Below are 14178 nucleotides of genomic sequence, written 5' to 3' on the forward strand. Positions count from 1 at the left end.
CATTTCTACCAGCAGTGTAGGAGAGTTTCCTTTTCACCACACCCACCACCAGCACTTACCATTTTTGTTTTTATAATCTTAGTCATTCTGAATGGGGTTAGGTGGTATCTCATTGTGGTTTTGATCTGCATCTCCCTTACAGTGAGGAATGTTGAGCATTTTTTCATATGCCTTTTGGCTATTCACATGTCATCCTTAGTGGTTTTTTCAACTCATTCTCCCGTCTTCTTATAGGGTTGATCATCTTTTTTTGGGACAGCTGCTTGAGTTCCTTGTGACATTGGACTGTTATTAAATGGCTGTAAGTCTAAGTCAAATTAGTGTAACTATGGAAGATTTACAATAAAATCTATAAAATTAAAATATCAAGCTAAAGCATTTTTAGTCCAAGGTCTCTAAATTCTTGACTGACCCCCAGATTTTATTCTGTTTATACAGACAGTATGTCATATGTGTTTTAAACACAAATTTGTGAAAAGTTCATAGATTTCTACAAAGCTCCTCTCAAACATTTATTGCAGGACAGCTGTTTTGAGAATGCCAGGAAGTACTGGGAAATCCTCTTTTGCCTCAAGTAAGTTTGCAGTTGAACAAAGTTGAACAGGTTTCCTTACTATAAGACTTCTCTGGGGCCTTTTAATATTTAAATAAATGTTTGTAAATAAGTATAGTAAAATCTTTTGGCAAATAGTGTTTTTAACCAAGCTTATTTGGCCACTAGCGTACCACCGAATAGTTTGAGAAACAATGGACTACATGTATGAGATCACATATTGTTATATATACGTGGTTAAGTAGTTTTATTATTTGATTTTTGTCGTGATGGTTGTCATTTATATTTCTCCATGTTACAACTATCTCTTTCTATTGTTCTACTTGTTTTTCTTTCCCTTTTTTTTTTTTTGCATATTTATTTCTCTAGCTCCCGAAAGTCACCAGATATTTTTTTGGAGAGAGGGTGGGGGGGCTGATGCAGGCCTATAGCACAGCAGATTAAGCCATGTGCATGAGAAAATCAGGTCCCACAAAGTCAGCCATGGCTCGAATCTTGGCCCTGAAATTTTGAAAAACACTCTTAGGCATGTATACATGTGTATCCCAAATCCTGACAGGATGGAGAAAAAAAGGAATGCGGCATGACCATACCCCACTGGCAGGTGCTTTATCTCTTTCTGTCATGGCAGCACATGTCCTGTGGGAACTAAAAAAATAGAAAGTGACTAGATTTATTTTAAAATGTTTTTAAATTTATTTTTTTCATGAGAGAAGGAAACAGCCAGAAACAGAGAGACATATACTCCCAAACAGGGTTTTCATGCCACAATCCACTTTTAGTCTCAGCCAGTGTGGATCACAGGTGCACATACATACCTGGCATACTCAGTGAGGGCCCAGACAGAAGCCTAGGACCTTTGCCATGTGAGTCCAGTTGTATTTCTGTTGTGCCACTGCCTGATCCCCAGATTTTGAAGTTGTTATGTTGTTTTATTATAGGTATAAACTTATAAGACTAATGGAAAATGCTTTCAGTTAATTATGCCTTTAAAATATAATAAATTACTTTATATTTTTGTTATTTAGCTAATCACATTTGACCAACTTGCAAAGGAGAGCACTATTTAGAAATTGCAACTATTAAGTAGATTTAGTATCTTTCTATTAATGCTTGCATCATACTTTATTCTAGAAAATTTAGGAAATAACAGCTAAAGGGAAAACCAGTAAACTTCAAAATTATTCTAAATTATGTCACTCAGTAATAATCTTAGCATCTGCCTTTTTTATAAAAGTAATACTTACATATAGTGGCAGGGAACCTACTTCTAGCTGGCCTCTCCTTGCCAAAATCACTTCTCGGGGCCAGCAGATAGGGTGGTGGTTAGGGTGCTGGACATTCCCACATGGCCAGCCACGTTTGAGTACTGGAACTGGTGGCTTGCTTTTCTCACTTTCCTTCTCGCTCTGTGTCTTTCTCTGGCCAAATTAAAATAAACGATGACTAAATAAAAATTAAATAAATTCTTTTTTAAAAAGATCACTTCTCAGATAACTTGCAAAGAGTGATTTCCCAGGTATCCTTTGTTATTGCTTTTTGAGTATACTGTTTTGTTTGTTTATATTTATGGCAACATAAAATCTACACACTGTTTTTGTTTCTTTTTTTAAGAGGTTTTTGCTACAGGGCACATGCGCTGACAGACAGAGAGAGACAGAGAGACAGAAAGCGAGAAATCACCCCCCAGGGGGTATGGCCATGCCGCAATCCCCTCTCCTTCGTTCTCCTCTTGGGATCTTGGGCACGCACGCACACGCACCTGGCATGAGTTTCAAGCCACCGGGTTCGGGATGTGAACCACGGTCAACTACGTGGGAGTTCAGCGACATAGCCATTACGCTAACTGCTGGTCCCTACACACTGTTTTGTACTTCAGTTTTTTAACTTGGAAGTATTTCAGGGAAAGTATATGAGGACCACATAAAAGTCTACTGTATATACTGTTAATATTTTGCTGATTTCCTTCCATTTATATAAAAAATACAAGATTATGAAGACAAGATGAGCCTCGCTTGTACGCCTCAAAGTTCTAAGCACCAACATTTTAGTATTTTAGTTATTTAATATGTAGTTTATGTAGTCATTTAAGTCCAGACTTAAAATCTGACTTAAAATCCTTCTAGATATTGGGGCCAGCAGGTGGCATGGTGGTTAAAGGCGCTGGATTCCCACATGGCTGACCTCGATTAGAGTCCTGGACCTGGCAGCTTACTTTCTCACTTTCCCTTTCTTTCTCTGTCTCTGGTCAAATTAAAAAAATGATAATATTAGTAACAGAATTAAATAAATATTTTTAAAAATCCTTCTAGGTACTATAACAAGAATTTTTTGTTTTCTAAAATTTTGGACTTACACTAAATACCATTAGAATGTGGAAATTAAATCATGCTTTAAAATACACTTAGAAATCTTCATTGCAAATGATTAGAAAAGAACCATTACTTATCTTTTATTCTATTTTATTTAGTTTTGCTATAGGGCATGTGCACTTGCCAGAAATAGAGAAGGAAAGTGAGGAATCACCCCCTCAGAGAGGACAACCATGATCACAGTCTCTTCTCCTTTATTCTTCTCTTGAGACCCTATGCACACGTGCATATGCACCAGTGTGCTTTTCAAGCTGCCAGGTCCAGGACTCGAACCATGCAGTTGGCCATGTGAGATCCAGCCACCTTTAACCCCCTTTCCAACTGCTGACCATGTTTTTTTAAAATTGGTTTTTAAGTTCTTTCTGAGCAAATGGATCTGGAAGTAAGCACGCAAGTGACTCTGAATACTTTTTCTTCTGCTCTTGAAATAATGTATACAAAGGAATAGTAATACTTGGAGTTTATATATTTATATATATATTATATATAAAAAAGAATTAGGAGAAATTGAACTATTAAGGTTAATTGAATTTTGGTTATCTAAGGAATAATCAGTAGAACGTTGTATTGCACTATTCCATATTGTTAGAGAGCTTCCTGATCTATAACAATATATTTCCTTGCTTTAGTACATAAGTACTAATTTGATTTCACTACTTGTCTGTGAGAGAACCAAAATTGTCTATCCCAATTTTCACACAAAGAAAGTCCGGCATGAAATTGAATGCACAATAAATACTTGTTAAACAGTTTTATTGTTGAAAAATAATCTAATTTTTCTTTTTTGTTTTGGATTTAGTAGGCAAATATGTTGAGATTTTCTGTTTGTTTTGCCAGTAGCTGAGCTTTTACCATTATGCTGATACATATAAAAAGGTTTGAAAAGTATATCAATGAAAAAGCAAAACAGGGACCTGATGGTGATGCAGAAGTAAAACATAACACTCTGTGAGGTTGACCCACTCAGGAAGGTTTTAGGTTCATGTCTAGAGACCTCCCTGAGTATATTGTGCACACGTGCCCATGGTCTGGGACTGGCTGAAGCTGGGAGTGGATTGTGGCATCAAGACCTTGCTAGGGGTGCTGTCTCTGTCTTGGTGTATATCTCTCTCTGTCTCTTTCACTCATAGAGGAATGACTAAATAATCTTTTAAAAAGGAAAGCAAGGGCCAGTAGGTGGCATGGAGATCAAGGTTCTGGATCCCACATGGCCAACTTTGAGGTTCGAGTCCCAGATCTGGTGGTTTGAAAATCATACCTGGCTCGTGTGTGTGCATGCCTAAAATCCCAAGAAGAGAAAAGAGGAAAAGAGATTATGGTGTGGCCATCCCTTCTGGGGGTGGGGGGAGATGATTCTCACTTTCCCTCTCCTCCTCCTCTCTCTCTTGTGAGTGCACATGTCCTGTAGCAAAACAAAGCAAAAAATTACAAAGCAAGACAAAAGTACATAGTAGTTTCACATTGTGAATGTAATCCAATGGGATGAGTTTTTAATTTTGTACTTGCTTTGGGCAGCTATAAGACTTAAGAGCATGAGAGTCATACTTACTGTGGCTTAAGTGGTTTTCTCCCCTTCTTCCCTCCCATCTAATGGATTGTCAGGAAAGTCATGGCACATTTATGCATAGAAAAACATAGGAAAATAATAAATCATGACTTTCCAAACAACCTAATAGTATATCTACTTTGGTATTTTAAATATGTTTTGTATAATATTTAAATAGTTTCTTTGTTTCTGTGGTTTGTTCTCTAGAAAGAAAGAAAAATCTCTGAAACATTTCTGGTTTATTTATAGATTGGTCAAAGAAAAAGCAATGTATGAAAAAGAAGCAAAACAACAAGAAGAAAAGATTGAAAAAATGAAAGCTGAAAATGGAGAAAATTATGCCATTAAAAAACAGGTAAAATTATATCCTAATTAGTAATAGCACTGACATTTATAAAATACCATGTTAACTTAAGTACTCTTTACAACAGCCCTTTGAGACGGTACTGTTATTTACTTCTTTATTATTAAAACCTCCACATAAATATAAGGAAACTGAAACATGGGTTAAATAACTGCCCATGGTCACATAGCTGCTGAGTGGCATGGTTGGAATTTGAACACGAGCATTCAGGCTTTAGAATCTGTACTCTTTTTTTTTTCTTTCTTTCTTTTTTTCAATTATTTTATTTTAACTTTATTATTATTATTGTTACTTTCCAGTTTGATCATACAGACACAGAGAGAGAGAGGGAAAGTGAGAAAGCAAGCCACCAGATTCAGGACTTGAACCATGGTCGGCCATGTGGGTGCCTTTAACCACCACGCCACCTGCCGGCCCCTAGAATCTGTACTCTTAACCACTAAGCTATCGTGCCTCTCCAATAGTTAAGTATTAAATGTAAAAATGGACTAATCTTATATATTTAAATTCATAGATTTTTTTTTCCTCTAAATTGTTATGAAGACTACCCAAATAAAATTATACATTATAATTTTCAGTAATACTTCTGATTGTCCACATGACAAATTTTAATCCCTTTGGTATTATAAGCAAGGATCATCTTGGTTTTAGCATCTGCCTATCTCTCTAACTTCTTACCTTTTAGTTCCTGAGCATGCCCTTCCTCCTTTGCCTGTGAGATTTTGGATGTGTCTAGAGAGCTCTTCCTATTCCCCCTCTATACCCTCTCCTTATTAATTCCCATTTACCCTCAAGCCTCCCCTTCACCCATCTCTACACTGAGTTCGGTGTCTCTCCTTAGTGTTCCTGTAATATTCTCTCTATCTCATCATAATATCTATTGAGTAATCACTTTCAACTGATACTTGGCTTTATAATTCCTTAAGAAAATAGAGGCTGTCTGGGACCAGCAGTTGGTGTAATGGCTATGTCGCTGGACTCCCATGTAGTCGACCGTGGATCGCATCCTGGACCCAGTGGCTTAAAACTCACGCTGGGCACGTGTGCGTGCGTGCCCAAGATCCCAAGAGGAGAAGGGATTGCGGCGTGGCCATCCTCCCTGGGGGGTGATTTCTCGCTTTCTGTCTCTCTGTCTCTCTCTGTCTGTCTGGTGAGTGCACACGCCCTATAGCAAAAACCTCTCCAAAAAGAAAAAAGAAAAAGAAAATAGAGACTGTCAAGGATCTTACCCATATCTGCACCACAAAATCTACCAACCTACCTGTATCTGTATGCATACTACCTTCCTTCCTGTAAGAGTGGATTATGTACCCTAGTTCTTGTTATAACTATCAGTGATGTTGTTGTCACTCATTTGTCTTCATCTTACATATGTCAACAGCATTTGAACCAGTAACTACTTTCTCCTTGAAACACTCTCTACTGCCATCTCTGATAGAATGGCCTCCTAGTTTTCTTCCTGTTTCACTACCGTTATTTCTTAGTCTTTGCTAAGTCTTTCTCTCTCCCCCTGTTCCCAACCTATATATGTTTTTTAACCTTTAACAGTTCTATGTATAATCCCTTCTAAGGTATTTCCTACCATCCTATAACTCTTCTAAGTATCAACCTTTTTTTTATTAAGAATTATTTTATTTAACTATTTTAATTTGACCAGAGTGTGACAGAGGGTGGAGGAAAATGAGAAAGCAAGCCACCAGGTCTGGGACTTGAACCATGTCATCCATGTGGGAGTCCAGTGCCCTTGACTACCATACCACCTGCTGGCCCCTTAAGTATCATCTTTATGCCCATTCATTTATTCACTCAACAGATATTTATTAATTACCTGCTACATTCCAAACATGGTTGTAGACAGTTTTTTAGGTATGCCATAAAAAAAAAAGAAAGAAAGAAAGAAAGAGAAAAGGAAAAAGAAGGAAGGGAAAGAAAAGGAAAAAACATCAGTTAGTCCCTGCTAACTTCTTTTGCTAATGACTCCTAAGTTTCTATCTCTGGGCCTGACCACTTAAGATACATATATTCCAACTAATCACTCAATTGACATATTCTCTTGAGTGTCCAAAACAAAAAAATCTTGATCTTCCTTCAGCCCAATTATCCTCCAGAAACCTTCTCTTGTCTTTCCCATCTTAGTAAATGGTGGCTCTGTTCATTGATACCCAAAGCAAAAATGTGGTGAGGTCTTTCTTGATACATCTTTTTTTCTAATAACCATATTTCCTATCACCAAGTCCTGTTTCTTATTCCATATGCTTTTCTTTCTCCTACCATTCTAGTCCACTATCAGTTCTGCTGCAAAAGCCTCCTTTGACTCTAGACATGCTCTGTTCCTTCTCTACTACAACTGCCAGATTATCATCTCTGTATACCAGATCACTTACTCCGCTACTTAAAATTGGGTGCCCACGGGCCAACAGGTGGCATAGTGCTTAAGGCACTGGACTCTCAAATGGCTGACCACAGTTTGAGTCCGAGACCCAAGGCTTGAAACTCACACTGGGTGCGTGTGTGTGCATGCCCAAAATCCTAAGAGGAGAATGGAGGAAAAGGGATTGTGGCATGGCCATCTGCCCTAGTAGTGATTCCTCACTTTCTCTCTCTGACTTCTCTCTGTGTCTCCAGTGAGTGGACACACACTATAGCAAAAATCTCTCTTAAAAAAAAAATCCACTGTCCAGTCATTTAAAATAAAGTCCAGTTGACACTAAGAAAAAGAAGTATATGAACCAACTTAAACAAATTATATCTACAAACTTATTCTTTCAATCAGCTTTATGACCTCAGTGATTTTCACCATGTAAATTGTTAGAGTTGGTAGTAATACACATTTAGTCCAGATTTAACTCAGTAAAATTAATCCCTTAAGTTGATTTTTCTGTAGGTAGTTGCTTTCTGTGTGCAAAAGGAATGCAGTACCATCTAAAATAGCCTCTTCCCTTGGCTATCCAGGAAGAAAACATTCTAATTTTCTTGAACTTCTAGGAGATCCTGCCTTCCTCTTTGTGTAAAGGACATTTGCCTGTCAGATATTCCTAAATAAGGGAGAATTAGTAAACAGATGAAGGGATAAATAAAGTATGCCCCTTGATGTGTTTGTCTTTCTTAATTTGCTGTTTTTTGTAAGGATTTATATACAGATTATAACTTTTTGGTTCTTAAAATTTGACCCATATTCCTTTTATATCTTATCACTTTTTAGTTTTTTGCTAGAGGGAACATGTACTCCCCTTAGAGAGGCAGAGAGGGAGAGGAGAATGCATCCCCCTCCCCTGGGGAATGATCAAGCTGTAATCCCTTCTTCTTCACTTGCCCTCCTTTTGGGTTTTTGGGCATGCACGCATATACGTCTGATGTGTTTCTCAAGCCACCAAGTCTCAGACTCGCATGGTTTGCCATGTTTTTCCAACTGCCTTAACTAACCAGGCTGTGGAGCTAGAAGAGGAGTTGTAAGTTATATAGAGTAGGGGAAATATTTAGAAAGAGAAATGCCTTCCTTTTCTAAAGACATTTCCCTTACTAGATAACATTCTACAAATAATAGTGTAAGTTACCACATCATTTTGTTTCAGTTATATAGTTATCATCTTTCAATAAAATTACTACCTTATAGGAAGGATTGACTGTTGAATCCCATGTGCTAATTATTATTTAAAAACATTAGCCACATATTGCTTATATCATTGACTATATATGTAAAAGGGACATTTTTTTGAACAAAGGTTCTTTTTCTACACAACCACATTAAAATTCTCTTTTGTTGGGGTCGGCAGGTGGCATGGTAGTTAAAGGTGCTAGACTCCCACATGACTGACCACAGTTCAAGTCCCAAACCTGGCAGCTTGCTTTCTCGCTTTCTCTCTTTCTCTGAGCATCTTGCTCTGGTCAGATTTAAAATAACAATAATTATAAATAAAATAAAGGAAATAATTCTTTTTTAAAAAAAAGTTCTTTTGTAATAGTGGTCATGGTTTACAACATGATTTGTTATATTCTTAGTCAACTTAGAACTTATTTTCAAAAATACCATCTCATATCTGATAGTTTTCTGTTTGCTGCCATTGTCAGCCTGCATTGTATACAGTTTCCACTTGGAGTTTTGTTTCAGTCTTCTAAAGACTTGTCTTGACCCAACCTACATGCTTTTCTCAGTTTCCTTACCCTAGTTGAGCTGTTATGGCCATTCACATTTTTTATTATAGCGAATAGATGTTACATTGCCTGAAGATCTGCTCTATTCTTGTTTGTCTAGGACTCTTAAGGCCATTAATATCAATAGTTTCTTGACATTTGTGGTGCCTCTCATAGGAAATAATGAGGAAGACAAGTGTTGCATTTTGGGTTCTCTATACTTCTGCCTGGATTTCCTCTTTTTCTGAACTGAATGCCATCCTCAGTCACTGCCTACTACCTTGGCTTTTCTCTCATCCAGATCCACTTTGCTCTGGCTGTCCTAGCTCTTCTAAACCAGCCACATTTTTTTTTTAATGTATTTTTTCTGCCAGAGGACATGTGCAAGAGAGAAAAAGTACACCTTAACAGAACCAGGACATACCACTATCCTTTTTCCTCCAGTCCTCCATCCCATCAGGATCCTGGACATGTGTATAGCTGTGCTCGGTGCCACCAGGCTGAGATTTGAACCGAGGTTGGCCATGTGGGATCTGGCTCCCTCTGGACTGCGCTTAACCATTATGCTTCTGGGCTGATCCCTAATCCTGTTTTATAATAAACACTTGTAGGACCAGCTCCATAGCCTAGTAATTAAAAGAACCAGATTCCACATAGCCAGCCACAGTTCCAATCTTAGCCCTGTCAACCTGAAAAACACACTAGGTGCATGTGCATGCATGTACAGAATCCCAAGAGGATGGAGAGATAGAGGAGAAGGGAGTGCAGGATGACCATAGCCCATGAGGGTGAGGGCTATTTTCTGTCTGTCAAGTGCATATGCCCTCTGGCATTTACAAAGAATAGTACATGCTTATGATGCTGTCAGTCAGTCTCTACCAGATTTTCTACCTGAAATTATTTGCCCAGAATCAGGGTAGAGTCCCTCTCCTGGACTAGATCTAATTTTGGTTTTATTAAATAAGTAACTAGACAAAAGTTTAAGGACCCTCAATACCAGTCCAGTTCAGGCCAGAATGCCAGTCAGGCAGAGTTACTCTACTATATTTTTCTTTTTTGGCTAAACAGTGTAATAAAATAATCAGATACTGTCCAAGTTGATTTCAGACCTCTACTTCTGATGTCCCTCTTTTCCTCCAGTATTCTAACTGGGAGGGATACAGAAGGCTTTATCTTCAACTGGTGAAGGTATTATTTGGTTTTTAATCTAGCAGAAGTGATTGACAGTAATGATACTCGTTCAAACATATCATTGTTATTTCTTCTGAGGCATGATTCATTTCTTATTTTCCAGAAGTAATGTTACCCAACAAACTGGCACACTTTTTTTTTTTTTAAAGATTTCTGCCATTGGGAATGTGCACTCACCAGAGAGAGACAGTGAGAAAGTGAGGCATCACCCCCTAGGGGTGACCATGCCACAGTCCCTTCTCCTTCAATTTCCTCTTAGGATTTTGGGTGCGCCTGCACACACACACACCCACACACACCCACACCCCTCCTTGTGAGTTTTAAGCTGCTGGAGCTGGTACTTGAAACATGACCTGCAGTGTGGGAGTCTGGCACCTTAACCAATATGTCACCTGCTGGCCACCAGGCTGGCACACTTTTTAGACAAAGATTTCTCACAAAAACTTTGCAATTATTATACATAATTGCAGTGATGTGAAATCTGTCCTTCTGAGAAAACTTCACATTTTTTGTGACTTATTTGAAACATTAGTTAACATTTATAAGATGTTTCTATTTTTCTAAAGATGAAGGGGAAATTTTTTTCAACAAATGCATAGAGAATATTAGGAGGATCCCTTCAACAAAGAAGAATTTTACCAGGGATCTCTTACAAGGCTGATTCTATAAGAAATACCTAAAGTTTCTTTTAATCAATAATAAAAATGTTATAGAAAATAACTTTTGGCTGGTCTGTGTCCTGGTGGTTAAGAGACAAATCTAACATGACCATCAGCATGGTTTGAATCCCAGGCTTATAAAGCACGCTTGGGCATGTATGCCCAAATCTGCAAAGGATGGAAAAATGGAGAAGGGATTGTGGCATGACCGTGCCCCACTGAGGGGTGCTTTCTTTTACCCACTCTCGCTTGTTCTTTTTCAGGCAAGTACATGCACCCTTTGGCAAAAAAAGAAAAAATAACTTTTAAGTTGCAAAGAAAATATTTTTGTATTTTGGTACAGGTACTAGATTTTATAAATGATATTCATTTAGTACATTTGTTTTTGTTTGTTTCTTTATATATTATAGATTCACCAGCAGTTGTAAGATAGTCAAGGAAAGTCTCATGCATACCTTACTCTTCCTCCTCTTGCTCTCATCTTGCAAAATTATACTACTCTATCCAAACCATGAACTTGCCATTGATACACACAGAACATAATTATATTTCACTAGTTATACCTGCACATGTTTGTGTGTGCATGTGTGTGTGTCTTGCTCTGTGCAGTTGTATCAGGTCTAGCTGCTTAACTGCCACCATAATAAAGATGGAGAATGATTTTTATAACAGGCTCCTTTGTAAAGCTACCTCTTTTTTTGTTTTTTTTTTTTTTTTTTTCCTTTTCTTTGTCTCTTTTATTTTTTTCTTTTTCTTTTATTGCCAATGAGCAAGGGAGAGACTGTGTAAGAGGGAAAGTACCCTTTAGTGGGGCATGGTTATGTCACAGTCATTTTTTCTCCATTTCAGCATCCTATCAGGATTTGAGACATGCACATATGCATGCCCCGTGTACTTTTCAAGTCTTCGGGGCCAGGATTTAAACGGTGGGGTTGGTTATGTGGGATTCAGCCTTCTATGCACTGCACACAGCCTTTACATGATGGGTCAGCCTTTGTCATACCTCTTCATAGCCATCTGAAACTGTGAATTACTACAGAACTTTAAAAATGCTGTATCATGGGGAACCAGCAGTTAGCGTAATGGCTATGTCGCTGGACTCCCATGTAGTCGACCGCGGTTCGCGTCCCGGACCCGGTGGCTTAAAACTCATGCCGGGTGCGTGTGCGTGTGTGCCCAAGATCCCGAGAGGAGAATGGAGGAGAAGGGATTGTGGCGTGACCATCCCCCCGGGGGGGTCGATTTCTCGCTTTCTGTCTCTATGTCTCTTTCTGTCTGTCTGGCAAGTGCACGCGCCCTATAGTGAAAATCTCTCCAAAAAAAAAAAAAATGTTGTATCATGTAGAGCAGAATCATACAGTTTGTAACCTTTAAAAATTGGCCTTTTCACATAATGTAACTCCCTTCGGGTCCATTGAAGTTGTTGAGTGTGTGTGTATATATGTATACACATACACACATATATATATACATATATATACATACACACACACATACATACATATACACATATACATGTACATATATATATGTATACATATATATGTATAGTTTGTTCTCAGTGGTATGGATATGTAATTTAACTTTTAGACTGTTTCCAGGTTTGGACTATTACATAATAAAAAAAAGAACAAAAAACCCCCACTGTTAATATTTACATACAGTGTTTATATGACTATACGTTTTCAGTTCTGAGATAAATGCCCTAGGGTGCGATTGCTAGTATTAGTGCCCCTAGTGCCCTTCCCCCGAGAAACTGCCATATTTTTTCAGTGGCTGTACCATTTTACGTTTTCACTAGCAAAATGTGAATGATTGTATTTCTTTACATCCCCACCAGCACTCAGTGTTACCACTTCTTTTTAAAAATTTCTAGCATTTAATCATCACCTATATGATAGGTGTGTAGTAAGATCTCATCATGTTTAATTTACATTTCCCTAGTGTCTAATAATGTTGAACATCTTTTTCTGGTCCATTAATCTTTGTCTATCCCTTTACCAGTACTGCATTGTCTTTAATTACCATAGGTTTGTAGTAAGCCTTAACATTGGGAAGAGTCCTCTTATTTTGGGGGGGTTTTTGTCCAAAATTGTCTTAGCCATTCTAGTTGTTTTGTCTTTTCATGTTTTATTTTTTTGTTTTTGTGTTTTAATTTATTATAGGACATATGAGGCAAGTGAGATAGAGAGAGGGAAAGTGAGAAAATACCCTCCGAGGAGTTGGGCATGCCACAGTTCCTTCTCTTCCATTCTGTCTGGATGTTTGGGCATGCACACACATGTGCCCAGTGTGGTTTTCAAGCCATCAGGTCCAGGACTAAAGCCATGCAGTCAGCCATTTAGGATTCAGACACTTTAACCTCCATGCTACCTGCTGGCCCTTTCATGAAATTTAAAAATAATCTTGTCTATGTCTATAAAACACCCTTTGGTAGGAATTGTGTTAAACCTGTAGATTAGTTTGAGTGTAGATTAGATCATTTTTATGTTGAGACTTACAGTCAGTGAACATGGTAAGTCTCTAACTTATTCAGGTCTGATTTTGTTCATCAGCATTTTATAATTATCAGCGTAGAAGTCCTGAACATGTTGTAATTTTATATCTAAGTATTTTATTTTCTTAGGATCCTTTGTAAACTGTATTGCTTTTAGTTTCAGTTTCCACATATAATGTTATTAGATAGGGAAGTGCAATTGCTTAGTGTATGGATCTTTTAACCTGTGACTTTGGAACACTCACTCACTACTTGAAGTTTTTTTTTTTTTGTAGTTTTTTTCGTTTGTTTGTTTTTCCTGATTTTCTACATAGACAGTCATGCCACTTACAAAGAGGAACAATTTAATTTTTTTCATTTCCAATCTATTTATCTTGTATTTCTTTTTCTTTTCTAATTACACTTTTCTAAATATACTAAAAATACTGTATTGAATAAGAGCGGTGAGAGTGGACATCCTTAACTTGCTCTCTTAGAGAGAAAGCTTTCTTTTACCATAAAGTTAGCAAAGGCCAGCAGTGGTACAGCAATAAGATGTGACCTCTGTAAGGCAATCACTCATGGAAAGTCCCAGGTTCAAGACTAGAGATTCCCTGAATATCCCAGATATATATGCACATGCTCATGATCCAGGGCTGACTGAAGGTTGGGATTAGATCACAATATCTAGACCCTCTTTGTGGTGCTATTTCTCTCTCCATGGAGGATATAAATAATGTTAAATAAATAAGTAAATATTATCAATACACACACACACACATATATATATATATATATACACTGTGTGTGTGTGTATATATACATATATATACATACATATATATATATATATATATATACACATACATATATATATGTATATAAT

At 37.5% G+C, this 14178-nt stretch overlaps 1 protein-coding gene across 1 annotated transcript in view; it reads left to right on the forward strand.

Moving 5' to 3' along the window:
- Positions 1-280: 280 nt before the first annotated feature.
- The window catches only part of TBCA (tubulin folding cofactor A), a 22754-nt gene continuing 8856 nt past the window's right edge, over positions 281-14178 (forward strand). The window contains exons 1-3 of the mRNA XM_006143531.2: positions 281-301; positions 522-574; positions 4721-4826. Of these exons, the coding sequence (XP_006143593.1) occupies positions 296-301; positions 522-574; positions 4721-4826 (165 nt within the window). The 5' untranslated portion in view covers positions 281-295. The remainder of the gene's footprint in view (positions 302-521; positions 575-4720; positions 4827-14178) is intronic.

This window comes from Tupaia chinensis, unplaced genomic scaffold (assembly GCF_000334495.1).
Source record: "Tupaia chinensis unplaced genomic scaffold, TupChi_1.0 Scaffold000099_1, whole genome shotgun sequence".
NCBI lineage: Eukaryota > Metazoa > Chordata > Mammalia > Scandentia > Tupaiidae > Tupaia > Tupaia belangeri.